Source organism: Spea bombifrons, chromosome 1 (assembly GCF_027358695.1).
Source record: "Spea bombifrons isolate aSpeBom1 chromosome 1, aSpeBom1.2.pri, whole genome shotgun sequence".
In the NCBI taxonomy this organism is placed as follows: Eukaryota; Metazoa; Chordata; class Amphibia; order Anura; family Pelobatidae; genus Spea; species Spea bombifrons.
The window spans coordinates 31,740,648-31,761,857 of record NC_071087.1 but is presented as its reverse complement, the minus strand read 5'-3'; the positions used below and the strand labels follow the sequence as shown (position 1 = coordinate 31,761,857).

The 21,210-nt window shown below is 39.1% G+C and overlaps 1 protein-coding gene across 1 annotated transcript in view; it reads right to left on the bottom strand.

The window, feature by feature from the left end:
• Window positions 1-637: 637 nt before the first annotated feature.
• Window positions 638-21,210, bottom strand: part of TMEM192 (transmembrane protein 192) — a 32,656-nt gene continuing 12,083 nt past the window's right edge. The window contains exons 3-6 of the mRNA XM_053460076.1: window positions 19,613-19,871; window positions 17,088-17,222; window positions 1,701-1,803; window positions 638-1,013 (exon numbers count right to left, since the gene is read on the bottom strand). Of these exons, the coding sequence (XP_053316051.1) occupies window positions 896-1,013; window positions 1,701-1,803; window positions 17,088-17,222; window positions 19,613-19,871 (615 nt within the window). The 3' untranslated portion in view covers window positions 638-895. The remainder of the gene's footprint in view (window positions 1,014-1,700; window positions 1,804-17,087; window positions 17,223-19,612; window positions 19,872-21,210) is intronic.

The following is a 21,210-nucleotide window of genomic DNA, read 5'->3' as shown; positions in this document are numbered from 1 at the left end:
CCCAGAAACTTTATTAACTTCCATTTTTTTTCTTAAAGTATCAACTTCAACTAAAGACTTGAGCCACACTTAAACAATCCAAGTAGCTTCTTAAAAGAAACCAAAGAACTGAAAAGTGTTCAGTTTTTCAACACTACAGTAGGATATTGGCACATCAAAGCAAAAAAAACAGAGAACTTGCCACTTGCAAAAACCACTAGCAATGAAATCCTAACATTTCAAGGGCATGATTGGGAGTTTTTTATTAAAAATATTTAATAAAAAAAAGCCTCAGATATGACTGTATAAGCTGTTAATGTTCAAGGAATGCTGGTCAGTAGAGATTACCATCAATATTTATGGCTTTTGTGCATCCTTCATATTATTAAGTATATCTATGGTCCATGAACAATATATCTCAGATTTTTACCTAGATTTAAAATAAAATATATACACTGGCTTTAAAAGCTTTAGGTACGCTAATTTAGTGAATAAAAATAGATAAAAAATATATGATACAGGATGTCTTAAAATGGTTTAGTAAACAATTTGAAAATCAGTATGACGTTTTTTGCCCAATGAAAAATCGGTTAAATTTTGCAGTTCTCCATTTATATTTACATGTGGAAACTAAACTCAGATCGCTGTATACTCATCCTGAAATCTTCATATAAATATCTGGAGATATTACCAGAAAAAGTCTACACCAAATCATTTTTATTAAGGATTTCTTTTTTTAATCAGAGGACATTCTTTTTTAAATATATATATATTTAAATATATATTTAAGTCATCCAAAGGCTAGTTATTCGTTATTGGAAATAGATCATCGAAACAGAATGAACTGTTACCAACATTTTGTAAAGTGCAGAGCTTCATCAGTCAACAAGAATGGCATGTGACCGTATTGCACATCCTAACTTTGATGTGACGTCAGAGCAAGTAACTGCTTACTCAGTACAGCATTGTGCCGCTGCAGATACTCAATAGTATCGCCCTGTTTTTCAATTACTTCTTCCAAGCTTGTCCCTTCCCTGTAAAAAGAAAAAAAAAGGTAGTTCAGTATTTTTTTTTTAAATCACTATTATGCAAATAAGTCTACCTTGCTATCCAAAAATCGTTGGAAAATATCTTCATCATGCTGCATTTCACACATCACCTCGAATATAATCTATCAATTGTCTAAAACATCCCTTCTAGATAAACTGGTAATAGAAAATTTACAGTATTCCCTTTAGATCCTAGAATAGCTTTGTAACTAATTACTAAAAAAAAAAGTATATGCAAGTGCAAATAAAAATGAGCAGTTAACAAGACAGCATGTTGGAAGAACGCCACACAACTCTTGACTCATGGTATTCCTTTTTTACTTCTGCAGAATTCTAACAACTTTTAAGAACATCAAGGAGAAGTCTAATAAAGAGAGCAAGTTGGCTGGGCTGTTTAGATTCAGAGCAATTTTGAAGGGTGGCTGATCTACTAAGCCACTGGTTAAAAACCAACATCTAGGTTATGGAGGCAACTAGCAACAGAGAACATACATGCCACAGGCACTGACCATCCAAAAAAAAAAAAAATATATCAAAATAGTGATTTAATATGTATTCTTTTATTGGTGGGGCTGCATGGAGCACTGGAGCGCCATGAAAACGAAGCATGTTTTGGTGTGTGTGTGTGGGGGGGGCGGGGGATGCCATTATTACATATTTCCAGCTTGTTACCTGAATCCAATTTCTGGATTTAAATGACTTTGATATGCATGAATCTTCTCCTCTTCAATGATATCTGGCCGAGGCATACTGCTGTTGAATCTATATATTTTCACTAAAAAAAAAAAAAAAAAAAAAAAAATTGGATTAGGTTTTTGGACTTATGACCTTATGCCTAAAAAATAAAACCAAAACATTTAAGTCCTTATGTGACTCATGTATGAGCGCTACATGTGATCACGAGTTACGAAGGAGCAGGTTTCTTAACCCCTTAAGGACAATAGGGGTTATTACTCGTAGTATATTGTGGGACAATGGCTATTTTAACATTTTTCGGTGTTACTGTTTAGCTGTGATTTTCTTCTTTCTCATTTCGCGCTCCCACACATATTATACATTGTTTTTTTCAGGACAAACAGGGCTTTCTTTAGATACCATTAATTTTATCATATCATCTAATTTACTATAAAAAAATGATAAAATATGGGGATTTTTTGTTAAAAAATTACTTTTTCTCACTTTTTAAACAAAAAACTTTTACTCATCTGCAAAAACTAATGAAAAAACCTACTAAATAGATTCTACTATTTGTCCTGAGTTTAGAAATACCCAATGTTTTTATGTTTTTTTGCTTTTTTCTGCACGTTATGGGGCAATAAGTACAGGTAGCGTTTTGCTATTTCAAAACCTTTTTTTCCAAATCTGGTAATTCTTCCCCCCATGTGCCATTTCGGGTATCTTTGAAGCCGGCCAATGCAATTTACCCCATCAAGTCATATATTTTTAAAAACTAGACACCCCAAAGTATTTCACATGCTGGTAATTTAACCCTTTCCATGCACTAATTTTACCACCAGCCTTTGTGAAACTTTATGGTAGTAAATTTTTTTGTATTTTTTTCACACACGTTGTACTTCAGGTATAAATTTATCGCTCCTGGTATATGTCCGTGTCAAACAACACCCCAATATGTGTTCAGTAACATCTCCTGAGCGCAGTGATACCCCACATGCATGGGTTTGTTGGGTTATTTGGGAGGTAAAAGGCCGCCTTTGTGAGGTGTGTATTTTTTGGCCATTTAGACATCTGATCCTACTGCCCCCATGTCCCATATTTGGGACATCTTTGAACCCGGCCAATTCAATTTATCCCATCCACTCATGCATTTTGTAATACGAGACACCCTATGGGCATTTGTAATGCCAATATTTTAACTCTTTCCATGCTGGAATTTTTGTAAAGATAAAGAATTTTAGGACTTGCTTATTAATTTTTTTTTTTTTTTGGTGACAGTGGGGATTTTTATATGTTACCATATTATTTTTATTTTTTTAAACATTTTTTTAAATTTCTTTTTTTAAAAAATTTTTTAATTTTTTTTTTTTTTTTTTTTTTTTACTAATCACTCATTAGTGAGCTGGGCTCCATTGACCTTGCATGGTTGGATGCAGTACCTGCATTCAACCTGCAGGAGGAGCTCGAGAGTTCACAAGAGGGTCTGGATAGACCCTCTATGAACTCATTTCTATTGTTGATGCCATCCTGTGAATGACGGCAACGTCATTTACAGGATGGCACTTGTGGTTGCTCCTCGGAGCAATCACAAGGCGATCGGGGGTCGGGGGGTTGTGTTGCTACATGCCTCGATATCGAGGCATGTCAGTAACACCATTTATGCTTAGGAAGCGATTCAGATCGCTTCCTAAGCTGTTTTAGCCGGGCGCCGCCGAGATCTTTCATGATCGGTGCGGCGGCGGCCATTTTTCTTCCGGGGAGGGCTGCCAAGGGCTGCCCTCCCCGGATCCACGGTCAGCCTCACTTGGGAGGCTTCCGTGGATGCTGCAAAGCCGCCGATCGCGGCGAAAACATGTACGGGCATTGTCGTTAACCCGTTGCACGGCAACCCCGTACATGTACGTGGATTGTCGTTAAGGGGTTAAGGCCCCCAGTCTACAAAAACCAAAGCGTTAGACACAGTGGAGCATCTCTGATGATTGCTCCATTTTTGACATTACGACTTTTTATACATAAACTCCGATAATGGTTGACAGCCATATCGACAGCCTGTAGGAGAGTCAGGCACAATGGCTGCAACGCTGTTGAGTTTCAGAAGACAGGCAACCTACTCAAGACGCGTCTCTGTAGTGAATGTAGTGCACTAGCAATTTTAGGAGAGTGAAATAAAGAAATTAAATGTCTGTGTAAAACCATGCCATGGAGGGAAGTTTAGCTGTACTTTTAGGGACTTAAATCCTGGGCGAGCAGCACCTTGGTATTTCCAAGTCTAACGCAGGTCCTGCCCCATTTATATGCATTTCAAATAAACTATAAAAACAGATTGTTGAAAGGGGTTTATTCATGAAACAAAAACATTGCTGTATGGTGTCACTTTCAACACTAACTTCACAATGTATAATGAAGGTCCAACTCCAGTAAGCTTGTCCAACTAGAAGTGTTTGATTGGCCTAATATAAAGTACACTTGTTGAAAGCAACCACCCTAACTGAAGTATGCATTATTCAGGGCCAGCTCAGTGCTTCTAGCAGCAGAAAGTTGCAGGGCTGGCCACTAATAATGCATTGTGTAGTGAAGGTTTAGAAGCTACATTCAAAAAGTGGCAAATTTCATCTGCAAAGGACACGTGTGAAATAAAATCAGTCTTAATCCTCTGCACTAAAACATAACAGATAGTTGTTAACTGGGGCATTTATATCATGTTTACTGCACCAAATCATACAGATATGTTTGTTTTAAATGAATTGTTTCATAGACTCACTAACACTATTTTAGTGGGATTAAATAAAAGATTATTAAACCATGTAAGTATTTAACAAGTGTGTCTTAAGTAGGGTTAGGAACTATACAAAAATGTGAAAAAAAAAAAGAAATAAATAAAAAGGTTGTCATAGGGCCGTGCAACCAAAATAGCAGAGGAAGCCTTTAGTTCTCCTCTCTTAAGGGTAGGCAAGCAGGGACTGAAGTGGCTATTGCTTGCGGACTTTTAGAACTAGCTAGGATTTAGCCGATAAACATTTAATTAGTTAATTATTGCCACATAACGTACTGTCCTCAGAGCCTGTAGCTCTAGATTAGATGGTCCCAATTAAATCTTTTTTTCTCCTCTGATTCTTAAATTTAAATACTTTGCATTGGTATTTTCCCAATAGAAAAAAAGCAGATATTGCAGTAAACAAAAACACCAATCTATAAAAATATCCATATTATTGGTTGTCCTAGTCTTCCAAGCGATCACGCAACTACATAGCTGCCCATACACAACGCCCCCATTAAATTGTACTATTGTCCCACTGCATACAAAAGGCAAGGTTCTCCCTCTTTTGTTTCTAAAGACCACCTGCTAGCTTAAGGACAGAGTATATGGCTTTACCAATTCCAGCCACAATGGTACCCCACAGAAGCACACGAATATCAAACAGCGGGTTGTAAAGTAATCAGACAGGCCACCATCAGATAGGTTGTTGGTGGTCCATCCCAACCTCCTTCATTCAACATTGCGTTTTAGAGCAGGATGGCAGGGTACTTCAGAGCCATTCAAGGAAGAAAATGAAAACAAACCAAACGCAGCCATAAACCAGGACAAAGCCACATACGTTTGGGAAGCTGTTCATTTGGTGGTAATAATAAAAGCGCAATCCCTTTAATTAGAAAATGTTATCTATGAAGCGGAATTAGCCGACATTCCAATAAGTGTCAATAATGACGTTTACACATGGCACACTATAAAGTGTACAGGACACACCATACAGTATTATGTGAGAAAGCCTCCGCCATCCAAAGCAATGTAGTTAGAAGACTTCAATATAAAGAAACAAATATAATAAACAGTATAAAGAACCTACATTTACAAACAATTGACACCTTACGTGAATAGACAATCCCCAAGTGATTGGATGAGATTTACTTGGACTGTGTGGAATAATATTATCTTAATCCAACCGTAGCACACTTTAAACAGACAATATTTTTGAACACGTCAACATGCGATTAACCAGTTACATTTTAAATACAAGATAAGCAAGAAAAGTGAAAAGGGCAAAAACACTGAGATCTCTAGCATGTTATCTCTAAGGGGTCGGTTTTCCTTTATTAATTTAAAGTAGTTAAACACTAAAATTTCCAAAAGCACTGCAGTCTAATCCAGATTTAAAGGGGATATTGAATACACACAAAGCGGATGTTTAAAGCATTCTGCAGAATCTTTAACCGGATAGAGTTACGGATAGAATATGATGCGCTTCCGCAATGCTGAGGATCAGATTTTTTTTTTCAGTTGAACATATCTTCTGCTAAGCAGCTGAGGGGTATAGAAACAAAACAAAATACATAGAGATGAACCTAATGAATCTTGGAGAAGCAAAAGTTAATTATAAGAGAAGATAACACCATCATAGGAATGAAAGTGCATACAAGGTCGGGAATGTTCCTTTAATCAATGGGCTATGTGAAAACCTAAAACTATAAGGAGCTATCTGTGACAGCTTAAATGGGTGTAGTAACGTGCACCGCAGCTACAAGCTGTTAACACCTGTCATCATGTGCCACATGCCTAATGCATTTTGCTTTGAGCAGAAGGGGTAATTATAAGCCTGGTGCAGTGCAGAGTAAGAACAGGTGGATGACTTTCTATTAGCCCATTCACTAAGAAGCTGAAAGAAGTCTCTAAGAGATGAGACAAAATCGGATGCTCATTGTCATGCCATTGGTAAATGACTACAAATTTATTCAAGAAACTTTTATAATATAATGGCAATGGTTTTAAAAACAAATACTGTTAAACAAAGTTTACATATCATTACAGTTACTGTAATAAAAACAGCAATCATTTTGACAAGGATTCTGGAAAGAACTTATTATATCACTCAGTGGTCTATTATTATTATCTTTTATTTATATAGTGCCAACAATTTACGCAGCGCTTAATACAATACATATATTCAAGGGGTCTGACAAGACGAGAAATGATAGACTAAGACAAACCGATACATTAGGTGGAGAGAGCCCTGCTCGCAAGCTTACAATCTTGGTCTATTCATTGAACAGGGAGTTTTCAGGTGATAAGGCCAATTTAAATTACTTCATTTTGAAATATGAAGGACCAATGGTGGGGAGCTTCTCTTGCAAGAAGCATTGAGCTGATCCTGCATAATTGTCTCCTGGATTAGGGAATACACCCTCTATACTCCTTAACACTTCCTATCTGGTGTTCTTACTGTATTATAGTCAGGAGGTCATGAGTGAAAAGGCTCAAATCCTCCAACGCCCTAGCTAGTCAAAAACTTCCACACCAACAGACTCAAAAGAAACACACAAATTTGAGAGCAGATAAGAACCATCAGGCCTATCTAGTCTGCCCATTCTTGCTTGGTGCTAGAAAGAAGTGAACTTCCCTTAACCAGTAAGCATGGAAACGGCAGCATTTATGAATGAGAATTATAGAAACGCTGTCATATTTCTCAAAAGACCAGTGGTGCACTTGCCAATGTGTAATCAATGTTCCTACAGACACAAATGTGTGTGTAAGTATATATAAAATTAAAGTGGACACACAACAACAAAAGAAGTTTACAAAAGGGATTTCTTAAACAAAAACAAATCTCTAAATCCATGCTTTCAGGACATAGAACAATTCAGATCAGAATCAGAAGTGTCCACATTGATCAATGCGTTCTGTCGGACAGCAAAGGGGATACCAGTCATCTCTGTTAGATGTTTTTTTTTTCTTTAATTCTATGTTTAATCCTTACATTGCAGAACAGCTTGGGCCTACATACATAACCTACACTTGAGGAAAGAATTCCTATCTGAAGCAGGTGTGAAGAATCAGGTTTTAAATGCATATTAGCATCAAGCAAGGCAAATCTAAAAAAAGGGAGGCTGTACTTCAAACACCATAAAAATCACAAAAGCCAACAACTACTTAGTGGGCTGTTTATCCAAATTAAATGTAGAAGGAGGAAAGGTGCCAGGGCCACAGAAGAAAAGACACAATGACATCTGCACTCTGAGCACCGAGGATGTGAGGACACAAAACCAAAATAAAAGAGCTATAACTCTTTGATGTCAGGGATTACACGGAATAAAATGAAAAATCTTTTGACTTGGTTTTCAGTTGCAAAACAACAAACTAAAACCTTTACAAGTCAAATACTATAGACACAAGTTCATAATGAGTAAAATACACATCAAAGTAAATCATGGAGATTCAAGGAAAACGTGGGGGGGGACAAAAAAATAAATAAATAAAAAAGGGTAATAAACATACAAAAAGATAAGCTATGATAATTAGGGAGAAAAAAAAAATAAAGTTCACATCGATGCTAAACATGAAGGTTATATATTACGTCCCTAATGCATTTTTACATTACAAGTGAACCTACTGTGCCTGCCATGCTACATATTAGGGACATTTTGAAAACAAAAAGGCGACCCAAAAAGCCAGGATTTCCAAGTACCACTTGTTGTCTTTATCAGCCTTTACTGCACAAGGAGAATAAAAAAAAACAAAAAAAAACAACACAATTTTAAACTGTGCTCTAGAGAATGGAGAGCAGTGTTAAAAAAAAAATGAGGGCAGTTGGGACAATTTACTTTTATTATGTCGAGTACCTTAAAGTTAATTTGTACATGTGAAAAGACAACAGAGTAGCCAGGCTGCTGGCCAGCAGGAAGTACTGTGAGGCATTTCTTAATACGATGCCGTAAAAAGGGACACCCCAGCTATTATGTGTGCCGTAACGTATAGGATAGCTGGGTGTTCCCTTTAACTGATTCAATCTATGCATTTGCATTATGTTGTATAGCTAGACACATTACTAGCAGAAAGGAGGTACTTATGGCCGGTAGCTGGTCAGATCTCACCTAGACCCCATAGCCATGTTAAATAGAGTTCACACACACACACAAAGATTTATATATTTCTATCATAAAAGAGTAAAGGATCTCAATCTATAGTCAGAGAGGGAGTGCGATAGAAACGTTTAAATTATATAATGGGATTAAACAAAGTAGACAAGGGATTTATTTTTTCAAAATGGAGGAGCACGTTAGGACAAGGGGTCATAACCGAAAACTAAGGTGTCAAGCTGTAATGTTAGGAAGCTTTACTTCACCGGAAGATGATAGATAAGTAGAACAACCTACCAGTTGAAGTAATAGCGGTAAGTACAGCGAGAGAAACTTTTAGCCTGAATGGAAGAGCAAGGACCGTATAAGTGGTTTTACGGTAACAAATGGGAAGTCTAGGTAGGACAAACTGTTATATGTCCTTATATGCCATTAAATTCTGTTTCTATTTTTGTATGTTCTCACTGTTCCACTGAAAATTCACATTATACTGGCAGAATCCCTTTTACAAAAATAAGGCTAGGGTAGGAAAATCAAAATGATGAAAATTAGTGATGTTTGTTCCCCTTGGTAAATAAACACACAGCATTCTCATACACTCTGAGTAACTAGCCTGCAGGACTTGCATTTGACATTAACAGGGGGGGATTGTGGCCTTGGTGTGGTGTCTTGCTGCTGTCAAATGACAACAAGCATGAGTGGGCACTTAACACATTTTTGAATCAGTGAATAATGTATGTTCAAGTCAACTATGGTCTCTTTTACGCAGGGGCAAGCAGGGCTCCCAACTTGAGCCACACAGTTGGGAACACCCCACGAGATTCAGCGTCAGTGCTCACTTGTAGTAAAACCATGGGATAATATCATCCCAGGGCTCGGCTTCTTCCTGACCTGTGTTGGGAGAGCAAAAAAATACAAAAAATAAGAGGGAAAGTTTCATGAAAACATAACTAAACTTTAGACCCAGTTTTGCTTCCACGGCTCATTTACACATTTGCAAATCTTATTCTCACTTTGTTGATGGTGAAATATATTTTGCATATATAAGGTGTCATAATCCACCATTTTTACTAGCCTTTCGTAAGACTAAATTTGCAAAGCAGGTGAAAATATAAACATTTAGCACATTTGAATGCAGCACCTAAAGGAAGTATAACTGTTACAAAACCTGCAGTGATGGCTGCTTTTTACCAATTACATCATATCCAAAAGTCCGCACATATTGATAAACCTCACACCTGAGAATATTTTTCTGTTCCAGTATTTACATGTTTAGATGGGATAATGACTTTCATCTATTGACTACATTTCTGTGCTGCCTCTTTATACTTAGGGTAACATTGCCAATAAGGTGTATATAAAAAAGCTATCCATTATATAAATATATAATTTAAGACAAAATAGTAGTTATTGTTCTTTGCCTTTATTCTCTTTTAAGAGGATTCAACATGTACCACTGTGCTGAAGAAGAAAATTGCTGCACTAACAAAAGATTATCAAAAGGATGAAGCCAAAAGATAAAGGATGCTATTTCAGCAGACCCAGTGCACTGCTCTCAAACAAAATGGTCAAAAGGCCAACTTGTTTTCAATTTGTAGCAAGTCACTGAAACCCTACCACTTTATAAATATACACTATATGACCAAAAGTACGTGGACTCCCCTCCCAAATACAAAGTTCGTGTTTCCACTACACCTATTGTTAACAGGTGTATAAGATCAAGCAGATCATAGACAAAAACATTGCCAGTAGATTGGGTCGTATTGGAGAGACAGTGACTTTAAACAAGGCATGCTAACTTCGCCACAAGTCAGTTTGTAAAATGTCTGCCCTGCTAGGTATGCCCCAGTGTACTATTGTGAAGTGGAAGCATCGAGGAGTAACATCAGCTCAACCACAAAAGCTGTAAACCAACGCACATTCACAGGGTGGGCCGGCACACTGCTTATGTGAGTCGCGAGGGAACAGTGCCTGTTCTCTGTAGCATCACTCAACACAGAGTTCCATTGGTGTAAAGCACATCACCTCTGAAGCAGTGAAAACATGTTCTCTTGGGTGATGAATCATGCCTACCGGATTGCACAGAGCCTACTGTAATGTTGGGTGGAGGAGGGATAATTGGCTAGGGCTGTTTTTCAGGATTAGGGCTGGAGCCCTGTGTATGCTGTAGAATTAACATTAGCTCTCACTGGAACTAAGACCTTTAGAAAACGGCATGCTTCCAACTTTGTGGCACTGGTTTAGGGAACGCCCTTTCCTGTAACATAATGACTGTTCCCCTGGGCACAAAGCTCATTGTTTGACAAGCTTGGTGTGGGGGAACTTGAGTCCTGACTTTTGAACACCTTTGGAATGAATTGGAACACAGATTACAAGCCATGTCTTCTAGTTCAACATCAATGCCTGCATTCATAAATGCTCTTTTGGCTGAATGGGCAGAAATTCCCACAGACACATACAAAAATATTGCGGAAAGCCTTCCCAGAAGTGTGGACACTGTTATAGCTGCCAAGGGTTGGGGGTAACTCTATACTAAAATCTATAGGCATTTAGAACGAGATGTCCAACAAACTGATATTGGCATGATGGTCCGGTACATACGTTTGGTCATCTCGTGTAATGTTATGAAGTGTGCAGATCACAATATATGTATAATAGATTTTTTTTGTGTGTATGTCGTGAAAGCTAGAATCTCAACAATCCCTTTTCCAAGTAAATTATTCCACAAATTTGGTTGAAGTGGATTAGAATACATGGGAACTCTCTGGGTTGTAGACTTCCTTCCCCATGTCAGCTTCTTTTTCTTCCAAGCAAGGGTGTGGCATTTGGCCACGCCCAAATTGCACCCACTTCACTGCAACTGCCTATCTGAGGTGGTGCTCTATATGCAGCTGGCTCCGCCTCTTCATGAAGCCTCTCGCCTAGAAGAGGAAGAGCCCCAGGTAAACTACCTTGGCAAATCCCCAGGTAGGTGTATTGGTTTATAGGAAGCAGCCAATTGCACAGGATAGCAACTTACATTTCTAAGCAATCTGATATAAACAAAATGAGTATTTATTATCTAGCCTAAAATACACTTTAGAGTCCTTAATAATTTACAAGGATGTTTAACCAAGATTTTGTGAAAAGTTTGATTGAAACACTCTTGTTCTATCCCCACTAGACTCTGCAAAGCTTGACTAAAGTGTTTTGATCTAGTCTGTGGAAATATCCTTTCATCCTAATTGACTCAACAGGCTAGACAAGAAATAATTTGCAAAAACTGTAAGACAGTATTGAACAAGGTAGGTTTCTGAGTCAGAAAGACCAATTACAGAATTTTCCTTATCTTTGAAGGAACTTCTGAAAGCATATTACCTTGGTGGCAGGAGGGTTGTTCTTACAACACCATACAACCCAGGGCTTGACAAACCCCGGGTGCCAGGTCACTAGGGTGTCGAGAAAACCACTTTCTAGGCCAAGGGCTTTGCGGGACAAGGTGTAAAAACTGTCCAGGGCTACAACCGTGAATCCAGCACCCTACACTTTATTGCAAGGGTGTGGTATAGTAGGAAGCAGGAAAGCGTAGGGTGACTTGTTCAGGATGGCATAAGATAGGCAGCGACGTGCAAGGTCTCCACCATGAGAGAGGCTAGTGTATGTGAGTGTATACTGTTATCAGACTCAGTGTGCATATGTATACTGATAAGAGTCAGTATGCCCACTGCATTGTAGTGCCATATTCAGTGTGTATGTGTGCATATTAATACAAGTATAGTGTTAGTGTGTATATGTTGTTCATAAGTGTGTTACAGTATGGCATTAGCATGAATATTACTCTTGGAGCTAGAGAAATATCGATGCCAACAGAGGTAGAAATCTTAATGCTGCCTACCGCTCCAAAAGGGCGCACAGTGCAGCAGGGCCCTCTGATACTGGAGACCTGGTCACAGCAGCATGATCTGCAGTAGCGCATCTATAGAGGGGCAAGTGGTGAGGCTGCTCCAGACGCACAAAGCAGGGGGCCAGCACCAGACTGGCCTACAAGGGATATTGCGGTGTGCACACTGGCACCACAATCGATAGTCTAGGTAGGAGGCACTCACAGGGGCACCCGCTGCACGATGAGTCTGTCACCTGTGCATAGTGATTAGGGAGCACCAAAGCAGGGTTCTAGAGTGACAGATCTTGTGCTCCCACGACAGAATGGAATGGAGATTATGGAAGAGGAGAAAGGTAAGAAATTGGGAGAAAGGGGTGCTGCAAACGCAAGTGTGGGCAGGCATGTGTGTGTATGTATAGGCGTATATATGGGGGTCAGGCTGTAGCCTTACAATCAGATGGACAGGGACAGGGTGGATGAGGGAGTGGTACATGGGAGGGGCGCAACATTTTATTCTGGCCTGGGCGACCATAACACTGGTTGCACCGCTGATGATCTGTATCCCCTCCGGTTATCCCACTGAATTGTGCAACTGAACTTCCATTAATATATCACCAAGCTACGCAGTCATAAACAAGCCTGTTTATGACTATTTGTCAGCATAGTCTGTAAGCATACAAACCTTGCATTCCTCTTTCAAAACGAGCAAGACATTAAAAAAATCGTAAGCAAGTTAAATCTTTGATGCAGACAAATTAATCAGTTTAATAATTCAATAGGGTTTATGGTTTGCTATAGTTGTTAATGAGACTTTGGATTCACAAATGTTTTAAGTTATAGGTTCAATTGGATTCCAGCAAGGAAAAAAAATAATTGGATGATACATCTGAACTGCAAGGGGCTCTTTTTATGTTTCCACTGACTTACCTGCAGTCCTTGCAATTCTAAGAGACTGAGCAAACCGTGTTCATACTCATCATATTAAAAATATATTTAAGCCTTAAAGTAAAACCTTTTTTCTTGTTTTAAGTGTTTCAGTATATCAGTAAATGGCAAGAAAGTGAAGGTGACATAAATTAAAACCCTGACATCTTCCCATTTAAGGAAAATAGAATTAGACCTGTGAAACTAGAACCCTGGCATTACATGAAGTGAAGTGTCAAGTCCTACATGTTGACGTGCTAAGTCTCAGGACCCCCCTGCAGACACAGAAACTGTCTTCCACAACCTCACAAAACAGGCTTCCAAGGACCCTTGACAATCAACATTTGGTTCCAAACTTTTAACATTCAATTCCTTAAATAGAGTCTTGAAACCCAGTGTATCTAATTTTAGTAATAGAGTCACTTTTATGAACCCATAAAATGGAAGCCAGTAGCTAGCCCTTTTTTTAAGGTCTCAAGTATGGGAACAAGTTCATAAATGAAATGAGAGGGTGACAGTGATATGATTACATGAGCAGTACAATCATTGTAGGGCATCTGTCATCACGTTTCGGAGAACTTGCTTCTGGGCCACTTAACCCCTTCAGCACCGGGACGTACCTGGTACTTCCTGGTTACTGGTCACCGGTAGACCGGGACGTACCAGGTACGTCTCCTCCAAAAAACGCCCCCACATCACCACGATCGCGGTGATCGTGGAGGCGCTGCTGCTACTGTCTGCCCAGGACTCCTGGGCAGACAGCACAGCCTGTCTAAGCCCGCCCCCATGCCTACGATCACTCCCACGGAGTGATTTTGTAGGCAGAAACAGCGATTGCAGAAAGATCTGCAATCGCGGTTTCAGCTGCCACAGGCAGCTTCAGGGAAGGGGTGGGGGTGTTGAATGGGTCCCCACACAAGTGTGGGGACCTGACCCAACACCCCCCTGCTGCCTGATCGCTCCATGAGAGCGTCAGTGCAGCGTTAACCCCTTCAATGCCGCAATCGCGGCATTGAATGCCGCGATCGCGGCATTGAAGGGGTTAATTCCCGTTTTGTAGGGGGCTCTGCTGCTGGTGGTCTGCCTGGAAACCCAGGCAGACCAGCAACAGCAAAAACGAGCCCCCAGAAGTCCTCTGATCAGTCCTGTAGGACTGATCAGAGAGACTCCTCCCCTACAATCTCCAGTCTGTTGGAGATTGTGTCCCAGCTGCCAGAGGCAGCTTCAGGGACAGGGAGACAGGGTTCTTTGGTCTCCACATGAGTGTGGAGACCAGCCCCCCCACCCTCACCCTTCCTCAGTTAACCCCTACCCTCCTCTTCCTCAATTAACCCCTTCAATGCTGCGATTGTGTATGACCCCCATCGCAGCATTGCAAGGGTTAATATTAGTCCCCACAAGCTTGTGGGGACTAAATACCAGTCAATGCTGTGCTTCAATGGAGCATCAGCATTGAAAGAGTTAAAAAAAAAAAAATGTAAAAAATAATAATAAAAAAAATTAAAAAAATAAATTAATTTAAAAAAATTAATAAAATAATAATAATAATAAAAAAAATAACAGCACTGACCTGAAAGTCCAGAGTGCTTCCAGGTAAAATGCTGGGCTGATCAGATCGCTCCTGGCCAATAGGAGTGATCGGATCATTATGGCAGCCCACGGATGACCCTGCTCTACAAAGAGAGAGGGGTCATCTAGGGTAATTATGAAAAAACAAATTATTAATAAATGAAAAAATCATAATTATTACCTGATCACTTGTCGGTGACATTTTAAGTCGCTGATTATTGATCGGTCTCCCTGATTGATGTCAGCGGCCTAAACCTGTCACAAGTAATCTGATAAAAAATATTTAAAAAAATGTAAATGCACATGTTCCAGTTTTGCCCTCATAGCTTCCTCAAATAATGCATGAACCATGCATGTGAGGCTTTGTTGGACTCATGGGATGTTGGTGAACAAAATGTGGTGCTTTCTTCCACTGTTGCACTTATGGTGTCCAAGAAATTCAGTGCAACATTGAAATGTATGCGTTAAAAACGCAATAAAATAATTTCCCTGTGAAGTTTGGCAGACATCAGTGAAGAAATGGCTAACTGAAAACTGTCAAAACTACCCTAGTTGAACACCTTGACTCGTCTACTGTTCATAAATGTATACTTTTATGGGGTAATTTACAGTGGGGGGGCTTCCAAAATCTCCCAAATGGGATATGGGCCCAGGAAACCAATTTCTGAAAATTCCAAATGTGAAAACGAAAATGCGCATGTTCCAGTTTTGCCCTCATAGCTTCCTCAAAAATTGCATGAACCATGCATGTGAGGCCTTGTTGGAACCGGGGGATGTTGGTGAACACAATTTGGTGTTTTTTTCTGCAGTTGCACATATTCTATACAAAATATAATATAAAATCTAAAGCAACATTGCAACATATGCAAAAAAAAAAATAAAAATATAAAAATACCTCAAAATTTGGCAGCAATTGGCGATAAAATCCCTGTTTGAAAAGTGTCAAAATGACCCTAGTTGTACACCTTGATTTATCTACTGTTCATAAACATATAATTTTGGGGGGATAATCAGTATCTGTGACAACTATTGCAGTTATTAGACTACCATGCCAAATTTGAAAAAAATTACATTTCAAAAACGTAATGCATGCCTTGCAATATTTTCCCCTATACTGGTCAAAATAGATAAAAATCCTGGCCATGTTGGGTGGTTTCCAAATCAGGACAACTTAATGAATATATTTGGGATAATTTTTTCCCATTGGTTCAATGTGTGTACAATTTGTATGTATACAAAACTGTAAAAAAATGCTTTTTTTTCATTTTTTCCCCACTTTTTCCAGTTTATTTCAAATAAAACAATGTACTACCCAGCTTAATATGGTTTCAAATGAAAGCCCTACTTGTGCTGAAAAAAACAATATATGATTTGTGTGGGTGCACCACTTGATAAGAGAAAAATTACAGTTGAAGAAAGACATTGCAAAAACACAAAAACGGCTCCGGTCCTTTAGCGACACCCTAGCTTAAAAATCCCGGTCCTGAAGGGGTTAAATAAGCCTGAGGGACACATAATATGCAGGTAATAGGAGAAAAGGGCAAGAAAGCTTGGTCTGTACAGATAACACCATCGAGAGGGCAAACAGAACATCAAAGGCACACAGGGTCACAAGGGAGGAAACACTTCTCATTCCATGGATTGCAAAGAATGGTCTGACCTTCCTAGCAGATAAAACCCACTGGGGAAAAAAACTACATTGTTTCAGTAGAACAGAGTAGAAAGAACAAAAGGAAACCCACACCCCAAAAAAGTGAAAGAAACTGAACACCAGCAGCTACAACGTTAATATGGAAGATTTTTCGAATATCTTTTTTTGTAAGTTGCCTAGCAGGGCATATCTCGACGCTGCATTACTTCAAAGGGAAGAGGGAGAATTCTAAAGGTGATTGGCATTCCTGGAGAATTCCTCCTTTGCATGCTTCTGGGTATTTTGAGTTCCAGGCAAACAATGTAACTTTAATGATGTACTTTCAATTGTTAACATTTCCTGTTTTTCTTTACTAAAACTTTAAAGATTGCCAATTATTATTGTTGAGGCTAAGAAAAAAAACCCCCCGTACATTTGTAAGAGCAGTAAAATTCGTTCTCTGGTATTGTGACACATTGTAAAGAAATAGAAGAAAGAAAACATAGTAGGTTAGTAAGTTTCCCAGCAGGGCAATGATGGTACTTCTCACCTGCATACATAAGAAGACAGGCCAGAGATAGGATCAACTCCAGTATCAGGACACTCAGAATTAAATGGAGATACAGGTGAGCACTGCTTTTAAAGGAGTCCTGTGCAGAGATTATCACAAGTATAGCTGCATTGCCTAAGAGAATGGAACAAAGGGCACAGATTGTTGTCAAACCAAGGTTTCTGGGATAGGAAAATAAACCCCCCACCCCATTAAGCATATCAAAAGTATAACGAAGAGAAAAAAAAAACAACAAACTTTTGAAGCACCTAAAAACATAGAATTTGACCAAAGATAAGAACCACTCAGGCCACAGAGTCTGTCCATTTTTCCTGCTGCAAGAACTGAACTTGTATTCAGAATAGCCGCATGTCTATCCCATGAGTGTTTAAATTACCTTACTGGATTAGCCTCTACTGCTTCTGCAGGGAAGCTGTTCCACTTATCTACCACCCCTTAAGTATAGTATGAACTCGTAAAACTAGCAACTTTTCACAGGAAAAACTTTTCAAGTTTGTTTTTTGTTGTCATGTAAGATTTTCACCTTACACACAAAATACCTGTAACTAAATAGAATAACTCTCAGTCATAACGTACGACAGAGTATAAAGAAATATCTCTTCATTCTCCAGACGCTGTATGTTTTATAATCTGAAGAAACCATTCTGAGATTGCATCCGTATTCCATTTCCTTTTAAGGTGGCTGCCGGAGTGGGGTTTTTTTTTTGCCCATTACTAAAATAACCCTGGTTTTATCATGCAAGCAAATGCTCTGAACGTAAGAAAAAGAAAACATCACCATTTATTTAGGATTGGAGACTAACCAAGCAGCCCAAAAAATCCAAACATGCTTGGATGTTACTTTGACGGGAAATGTAATTACAATGCAAGCAAGTCAGGATAAATGGCGGTCAGGGAAGCAGCTGTCTATGTAGGTCCCAATTGCTTGTTTTTTTCTGCATAAAGGTGATCGGTGCTGCCTATAAAAATAAACCGTCCAGGGAAGAAAACTACTGAGGTTTGAGCTGTAGTTCCATGACGGTCCAACCCCATGGATCTTTCCAGGATGCACTTGGTTTGTCCTGTATAAATGCATATTAAATCAGTGAGGTTTCTTCAAAAGTCTTCTCACCCATTAATTTGCATTATTCAGAGCCAGCTCGAGCCTTGTTGCTGGTTAAACTCGGCAGTGTCAGATCTTCAAAATGAACACCAACATCAAAGAGCTGATACCACGGGTCTCCTGAAAATTCTCGTCTCAACTCTCCCTTTAGTGAATAGATCCAAATATAATATTTTATGTAAACCCATTTTCTGATGCATTCATACATTGTGCAGAACACTGTGATACACACTTATACCCAGCGAACATTCTGAGCTCCTAGAAAGAAAAAAAAAAAAAAAAAAAAAAAGGAAGGATGGATGGATGGAAGAAAGAAAAAAAAAAAAGAAAGAGAGATACAGGAACCAATTAAAGGGATCTGTCTCCTCGACAGGCACACTTGAGATGTTTGGAAAAGTATAGAAGCAAATGTAAATGTACCAAATAAATCATTTTAAACATATTGGGGGTTATTTCATCCCAATGTGCTGAATTGGCACAAACTAAGTTTTTATGAGCAAACTAAATGAAACTAAATTAACAAAACTATACATCTGTGAAGCTGATGGATTACACCCAGCGTTGGAAGCGACAATTACTTTATTTCCATTTGTATTCATCATTTGCACCACTGCCACTTCAAAGAAAACACACATTAACAAAAGGAGGTCTGGGTTATAGACACAAGTCTTCCAGGTACATTCATTCCGACAACTGTGCAATGGGGCTTTCATAAAAAATTAAAGAGAAATGTAGGACAAAAAATGATTTAAATAAACACAAACAAAAAGAATAGTTTTTCAGCCACTGGTGATCCCATCAGTAAAAATGTTAGTCTACCAAAGGTTTAAGGGCCACATATCCTGTTATAATGCAGACCAAGATGGCTGACAGGAGATATTTCATCCCACTTGTGCATCTGTAAGAAAGGGTTTATTCACTTAAGGGATAGTTGTGGTTTTAACACCCTCATTTCACTATTTATTTATCACGTAGGGCAGGTTTCTACAGAAAAAAGGGCTGACTTGATCCTGTATAATGCATTATTTAATGGGTGAGCAGAATTTGGAGAGGTCTTATTAATTTGCCATTATACAGGGCCAGCGAAGCTCTTCTAAACACAGAATTTGAAAGAGGAAAGGAACCATTCGGCCCATGTATTCTGCCCATTTTTCCTGATTTAACGATAAGGATATAAGCGAGTGCTAAAACGCCATGTATGAAGCTACAGCTACACCTTGTGGCTACACAAAGAAGTCCCTGGGATACACAACTTTTGGGCTTTCATGACTTTTCTGGACAAATTACGGTATCCACATCAAACAGAAATCTGTTAACATTATCGTTAGACATTTCCTAATCATGAAACCCCACAAATTCCACATTATGAACATTATTCACTCGGCAATGGTAAATGTCTCACCTGTTGAGTGAATCATTAAAGAAAGACTTTTGAGATGCCGGGTGGACCGATAGACATTAAGGTAGCCGCGGTTTCGGATTTTGTAGTGGTGATACTGAACAAACCTCTCGTTCAACACATGGAGTATCCACAGGACAACTTTGGCAATGACCACAATCGTATTCAGTTTAAAAGGTTGAATGTACGGCTTGCATTTTACTTCATCCCCAGCATACGTACAAAAGTAAGCGGAGACGACCGCCAGAGTTACGAATGCCAACTAGGAAGAAGAAAGAATAGATTATGAGCTTAATATGAAAGCGAAATATTGAAAATAGGCTGCATTATGATAAAGTGGGATCAAAGCTTAGCTACCGCTGATAGTAAATAGATCATGTTTTCTACCAAAATCTTCACATTCTGACAGAGGATCTTTAAGACAGAGTAAGATTCCGTTTGTAAGTGTGCCATATGTGCTCGATAAATAAGAGCTGCCCCATCTCCTTACATCTTATTTGGTACAAATGAAATTAGCATATTTTCTCCATTCCTCCATATCTATATCACCAAATAATAAAATAAACCAGAAATATTAGAACCTAAAAGCTCCTCTGTACATTTATGAACTGTATGAAACTGTTTGCGGGCTTTCTTTTGCATCATCTTTAGAAGAGGCTTCCTTCTGGGACGACGGCCATGCAGACCAATTTGTTGCAGTGTGCGGTCTGAGCACCGACAGGCTGACTCCCCACCACTTCAACCTCTGCAGCAATGCTGGCAGCACTCATATGTCTATTTCCCAAAGACAACATCTGGATATGACGCTGAGCATGTGCACTCTTTGGTCGACCATAGTGAGCCTGTTCTGAGTGGAACCTGTCCTGTGAAATCGCTGTATGGTCTTGCCCACCGTGCTGCAGCTCAGTTTCAGGGTCTTGGCAATCTTCTTACAGCCTAGGCCATCTTTATGTAGAGCAACAATTCCTTTTTCAGATCCTCGGTTTTCTTTGCCATGAGGTGCCATGTTGAACTTCCAGTGACCAGTATGAGAATGTGAGAGCGATAACACCAAATTTAACACACCTGCTCCCCATTCACACCTGAGACCTTCTAACACTAACGAGTCACGTGACACCGGGGAGGGGAAATGGCTTATTGGGCCCAATTTGGACATTTCCACTTAGGGGTGTACTCACTTTTGTTGCCAAGGTTTAGACATTAATGGCTGTGTTGAGTTATTTTGAGGGGACAGCAAATTTACACTGTTATGCAGGCTGTACACTCACTACTTTACATTGTAGTAGAGTGTCATTTCTTCAGTGTTGTCACATGAAAAGATAATATTTACAAAAATGTGAAGTGTACTCACTTTTGTGTGAGATATTATATTATATATAATACAAATAGTCTGAAACTGGTAACCGTCTTAATATTTATTTCAACAATAGATGCTACATTTAGAGCAGGACTGTAGTCTACTACTGAGGGTTAGAATGGGTATTACAGAGGGAGAAAAACGTAACATCCAAAGAGCAACATCACCCTGCTCTGCGTCCGGATCAGAAGCAACCTGCAGCGTCCCAGCCGAGAATCAATATACCGTATTTTCCGGCGTATAA